The sequence below is a fragment of the Calidris pugnax genome, unplaced genomic scaffold (assembly GCF_001431845.1).
Source record: "Calidris pugnax isolate Ruff unplaced genomic scaffold, ASM143184v1 scaffold22, whole genome shotgun sequence".
Taxonomy (NCBI): Eukaryota; Metazoa; Chordata; class Aves; order Charadriiformes; family Scolopacidae; genus Calidris; species Calidris pugnax.
This window is the reverse complement of record NW_015090763.1, coordinates 375,784-380,822: the sequence shown is the minus strand read 5'-3', so window position 1 is coordinate 380,822 and position 5,039 is coordinate 375,784. Positions and strand designations below refer to the sequence as shown.

The window sequence follows — 5,039 nt, the reverse complement described above, 5'->3', positions numbered from 1 at the left end:
AGGCGGAGGGGGGGGTCCCGGTTATAGGGGGGTCCCGGCACATGGCGGGGGGTGCTCGGGGCATTGGGGAAGTGGGGATAAGGGGGAGGTCCGCTGGGGAACCCCACCCTCGGGGGTCCCTTGTGCCCCACTCACCAGTGCTGCCGCTGAGCCCACTCTGCACGCAGGGTGCGACCCCCCACCGTCCAGGTGACCCCCCCGGATCCCGCCGGGTGACCCCCCAGGCCCCCCGAGGATGAAGACGCTGGTGAGTACCCGCTGGGACGGAGGGCACTGGGACGGGGGGGGCGAGGGGTACCCCACCAGCACTGGGGGGCCCCGTTCGCCCCAAAAGCCGTGCTGGGGGGGGCGCAGGCTGGCGGCTGCCGTCCCCACGGGCAGCGGGGAGCCCCGGCCCCGAGAGCAGCCATGGCTGCCTGCAGGAAGCGAGAGGCCCCGGCACCCAGCGGCCCCGGCCAACGCGCCCCAACATCCTCCTCTGAGGGGGCTGCTGGTGCTCCCCAGCACCGCGGGGGCTGCCGGCATCCGACATGGTGCCGGTGCACGTGGTGGGGCCTGGAGAAACCTCCTCGCTCTGGCTTCCAGGTCCGCCTCTTCCTCACGCTGGTGTGCGTGGCGGTGGTCGCCGTGTTCTACGTCCTGCTCTGCTCCCGCGCCAGCCTGCGGCCCTGCTGCCAGGCCCCGGGGGCTCGGGGCAGCCCCACGGCACCCACCGTCCTCAGCTTCCAGGGGTACAGCCACGTCCTCGACGGGAAGGTGCGTGGGGATGGGGCGGCGCTGGGGGTGATGGGGAAGCTCGACCCACCTGTGCCTCAGTTTCCCCTGCCGGATGGGGCTGCGGTGCGTCCGGCCGCTGCGGAGCTGAGGGTCCCTTCTCCCCACAGCCGCTGGAGCGAGCGCTGTGCCGCAGCTGCGCCATCGTCTCCAGCTCGGGGCAGATGCTGGGCTCACGCCTGGGACGGGACATCGACGGGCAGGAGTGTGTCCTGCGCATGAACCATGCCCCCACCGCCGGCTACGAGGAGGACGTGGGCTCGCGGAGTACCGTCCGGGTGGTGTCACACACCAGCGTCCCGCTGCTGCTGAAGAACCAGCCTTACTTCTTCCAGCAGTCCCGGGAGACCCTCTACGTCATCTGGGGGCCAGCCAAAAAGATGACCCGGGAGAAGTCGGGCACCACGTACCAGGCGCTGCTGAAGGTGATGAAGACGTATCCCCACCTGCAGATCTACACCCTGACCGAGGAGAAGATGGCTTATTGCGATGACGTCTTCCAGAACGAGACGGGGAAGAACAGGTACCACCAGCTCCTGAGGAGGCCCCGTGGGGTCCCCCTGCTGTAGCACCCCTCATCGCCGTTGGGCCCCGCTGGTCTGGTTGCCCCACAGCACCCTCCCCAGCGCCGCCGTGGTCCTTTGCAGGGTGAAGTCTGGCTCCTTCCTGAGCACGGGGTGGTTCACCATGATCCTGGCCATGGAGCTGTGCGACCAGATCCGCGTCTTCGGCATGGTCAGCGACAACTACTGCAGGTACGTGGGGGGCCATGGGGCGTGCGGGGTGGTCCCAGTGTACCCCTGAGTCCCACACCCACCCCCATCCCCCTCCCACCAGGGAGAAGAACCACTCCAGCGTGCCCTACCACTACTTCGAGAAGGGCCGGCTGGACGAGTGCAGGATGTACCTGGCGCACGAGCGAGCCCGACGCGCCGGCCACCGCTTCATCACTGAGAAAGCCGTCTTCTCCCGCTGGGCCAAGAGGAGGAACATCATCTTCACCCACCCGTCCTGGGCAGGGGGGTAGGGCACCAGCCGTGGGGCGAGGTGGCGGGGACCCCAAGGATGAGGTGGCTCTCATCCTGCAACGAACGCGTCCCCGCTCCACCAGTGCTACGGTTGAAAGCCTTTTGCCAAACTCCAGAGTGGGGAGTGTCCATTTCTGCAGCAGCAGGGCTGGTTCCCCTAGACGTGGGGCTGGGACCCCCCATGTTGGTGCACGGGGGAGGTGTGAGCTGGACCCACAGAGCCCCATCGGCTCCGAACGCCTGCCATGGACCCAGGGTGACCATGAAGGTTTTCCACCCGCTCTACTGAGATGAATATTTAATGCAGGATTAAACTTTCACATTGTCGAGCTCCAGCGCGACATGGGGCCTCCCCCAGGGATGAAACTTCATCTCAGCCCTTACCCCAAGACCCAGCACTGGCTGTGGGGAGCTGGGGCTGGGCCCTCCCCATCCCGCTGACCCCAGGCAGCTCTTGCTGCCCCTGTGCCCCCCAGCCGGGAAGCCATGGGGCCACGTGTGGCCCTGGGGGCTCCGAGTTGCCTTGTCACAAGTGCCCTTGGATTCAGACCAAAGCGAACGTGGCCATTAAAAGTGTTTTTAACTCGGTGGTGCCCCCGTGTTGTGCGTACAGCCACGTCCTCGACGGGAAGGTGCGTGGGGATGGGGCGGCGCTGGGGGTGATGGGGAAGCTCGACCCACCTGTGCCTCAGTTTCCCCTGCCGGATGGGGCTGCGGTGCGTCCGGCCGCTGCGGAGCTGAGGGTCCCTTCTCCCCACAGCCGCTGGAGCGAGCGCTGTGCCGCAGCTGCGCCATCGTCTCCAGCTCGGGGCAGATGCTGGGCTCACGCCTGGGACGGGACATCGACGGGCAGGAGTGTGTCCTGCGCATGAACCATGCCCCCACCGCCGGCTACGAGGAGGACGTGGGCTCGCGGAGTACCGTCCGGGTGGTGTCACACACCAGCGTCCCGCTGCTGCTGAAGAACCAGCCTTACTTCTTCCAGCAGTCCCGGGAGACCCTCTACGTCATCTGGGGGCCAGCCAAAAAGATGACCCGGGAGAAGTCGGGCACCACGTACCAGGCGCTGCTGAAGGTGATGAAGACGTACCCCCACCTGCAGATCTACACCCTGACCGAGGAGAAGATGGCTTATTGCGATGACGTCTTCCAGAACGAGACGGGGAAGAACAGGTACCACCAGCTCCTGAGGAGGCCCCGTGGGGTCCCCCTGCTGTAGCACCCCTCATCCCCGTTGGGCCCCGCTGGTCTGGTTGCCCCACAGCACCCTCCCCAGCGCCGCCGTGGTCCTTTGCAGGGTGAAGTCTGGCTCCTTCCTGAGCACGGGGTGGTTCACCATGATCCTGGCCATGGAGCTGTGCGACCAGATCCGCGTCTTCGGCATGGTCAGCGACAACTACTGCAGGTACGTGGGGGGCCATGGGGCGTGCGGGGTGGTCCCAGTGTACCCCTGAGTCCCACACCCACCCCCATCCCCCTCCCACCAGGGAGAAGAACCACTCCAGCGTGCCCTACCACTACTTCGAGAAGGGCCGGCTGGACGAGTGCAGGATGTACCTGGCGCACGAGCGAGCCCGACGCGCCGGCCACCGCTTCATCACTGAGAAAGCCGTCTTCTCCCGCTGGGCCAAGAGGAGGAACATCATCTTCACCCACCCGTCCTGGGCAGGGGGGTAGGGCACCAGCCGTGGGGCGAGGTGGCGGGGACCCCAAGGATGAGGTGGCTCTCATCCTGCAACGAACGCGTCCCCGCTCCACCAGTGCTACGGTTGAAAGCCTTTTGCCAAACTCCAGAGTGGGGAGTGTCCATTTCTGCAGCAGCAGGGCTGGTTCCCCTAGACGTGGGGCTGGGACCCCCCATGTTGGTGCACGGGGGAGGTGTGAGCTGGACCCACAGAGCCCCATCGGCTCCGAACGCCTGCCATGGACCCAGGGTGACCATGAAGGTTTTCCACCCGCTCTACTGAGATGAATATTTAATGCAGGATTAAACTTTCACATTGTCGAGCTCCAGCGCGACATGGGGCCTCCCCCAGGGATGAAACTTCATCTCAGCCCTTACCCCAAGACCCAGCACTGGCTGTGGGGAGCTGGGGCTGGGCCCTCCCCATCCCGCTGACCCCAGGCAGCTCTTGCTGCCCCTGTGCCCCCCAGCCGGGAAGCCATGGGGCCACGTGTGGCCCTGGGGGCTCCGAGTTGCCTTGTCACAAGTGCCCTTGGATTCAGACCAAAGCGAACGTGGCCATTAAAAGTGTTTTTAACTCGGTGGTGCCCCCGTGTTGTGCCCCTCGCGGCCGTGGGACGTGGGGACGGGTGACAGCAGCTGGTCACAGGGCTGTGGTGTCCCTCTGTCCTGCCAGGCTATAAATAAGGGAGGGAGGTGACGAAGGGGTAGAGCTGATCATGAGCATGGAGGGGGGCGCCGAGAGCTGGTGGCTGAGATTATTTGGGAAGCAGCAGCTGTGTCTCTGGCCCGGTGTGGATTTCATGCTGGGTCTGGGGTGATCCTGGGCCCTGCAGAGCTCAGCACTGCTGGGCTGTGGGCAGGATGGCTGCCAGCTCCCACGTCCCCACTGAGACGGGACACACCACGGGCACGTGTGTGGCCCTGAGCCCGCTGCACGGAGCTGCCACAGCAGGTCTTTGAACCCATAACAGATGGCACACGTTTGGGTGGAGCCAGGGGTGAGCAGGATGGGCAGAAGGATCCACGTTTGCTCCCGTTTCGGCAGAGGCCAAGTTCTGGGGTCAAGGGAGGAGCTGGGGATGCTGCCAGGATGGCTTCCCGTGGGTGAGTGGGGGCAGAACAGCCCGTGGAGCTCTCTGCTGGGTTCTCCAGCTGCCCCAGCCCCACACAGGAAGGGCATCCCTGGCACAGCAGCGCCAAAATCCTTCTGGAAAGGTGCTATTCACTGCAGCGGGGGGGAGCAGGTCGGTGTCAGCGGTGAAGCCTCCTCCTCTTCACCCCACGAAATCCCCCGAGAGGAGCCCTGGGCTGCCCGGGCAGCGTGGGGGAGGCCGTGGCATCCCAGCAATGTGGCCTGGCAGCGTGTCAGGCACCACTTGCTCCTCCTGCCTCCCCCGGAGAGCGCTGCTACACACCCTTCCCCCCCCCAACCCCATCCCCCCGCCTCGGCATCCCGTTGCCCACACCGGTGCCCTCGGCAGTCGGGGCCCGGCGCGGAGAGAGCGGCGCTAGGACCCCCGGCGGTTCTCCCTATACCGGGGCGGGCGGCG

General features: G+C 66.1%; 2 protein-coding genes across 2 annotated transcripts in view; both read left to right on the top strand.

Moving 5' to 3' along the window:
• The window catches only part of LOC106893344 (alpha-N-acetyl-neuraminyl-2,3-beta-galactosyl-1,3-N-acetyl-galactosaminide alpha-2,6-sialyltransferase-like), a 3,064-nt gene extending 674 nt beyond the window's left edge, over positions 1-2,390 (top strand). Inside the window, exons 2-6 of the mRNA XM_014951291.1 lie at positions 168-247; positions 586-756; positions 885-1,297; positions 1,422-1,529; positions 1,612-2,390. Coding sequence (XP_014806777.1) covers positions 236-247; positions 586-756; positions 885-1,297; positions 1,422-1,529; positions 1,612-1,801 — 894 coding nt within the window. The 5' untranslated portion in view covers positions 168-235 and the 3' untranslated portion in view covers positions 1,802-2,390. The remainder of the gene's footprint in view (positions 1-167; positions 248-585; positions 757-884; positions 1,298-1,421; positions 1,530-1,611) is intronic.
• Positions 2,391-2,415: 25 nt separating this feature from the next.
• On the top strand, positions 2,416-4,068 carry ST6GALNAC4 (ST6 (alpha-N-acetyl-neuraminyl-2,3-beta-galactosyl-1,3)-N-acetylgalactosaminide alpha-2,6-sialyltransferase 4). The gene is made up of 4 exons (XM_014951163.1): positions 2,416-2,434; positions 2,563-2,975; positions 3,100-3,207; positions 3,290-4,068. Exons 2-4 carry the CDS (start codon positions 2,617-2,619, stop codon positions 3,477-3,479), a joined length of 657 nt encoding a protein of 218 aa, XP_014806649.1. The 5' UTR covers positions 2,416-2,434; positions 2,563-2,616; the 3' UTR covers positions 3,480-4,068.
• The last annotated feature ends 971 nt before the right edge of the window (positions 4,069-5,039 follow it).

Excerpts from the sequence above, each read along its gene's own strand:
- ST6GALNAC4 (XM_014951163.1), top strand. The coding sequence starts at position 2,617 with ATGCTGGGCTCACGCCTGGGACGGGACATCGACGGGCAGGAGTGTGTC. Across the intron at positions 2,976-3,099 it reads AACGAGACGGGGAAGAACAG|GGTGAAGTCTGGCTCCTTCC; the intron begins GTACCACCAGCT and ends GGTCCTTTGCAG. Across the intron at positions 3,208-3,289 it reads GTCAGCGACAACTACTGCAG|GGAGAAGAACCACTCCAGCG; the intron begins GTACGTGGGGGG and ends CCCTCCCACCAG.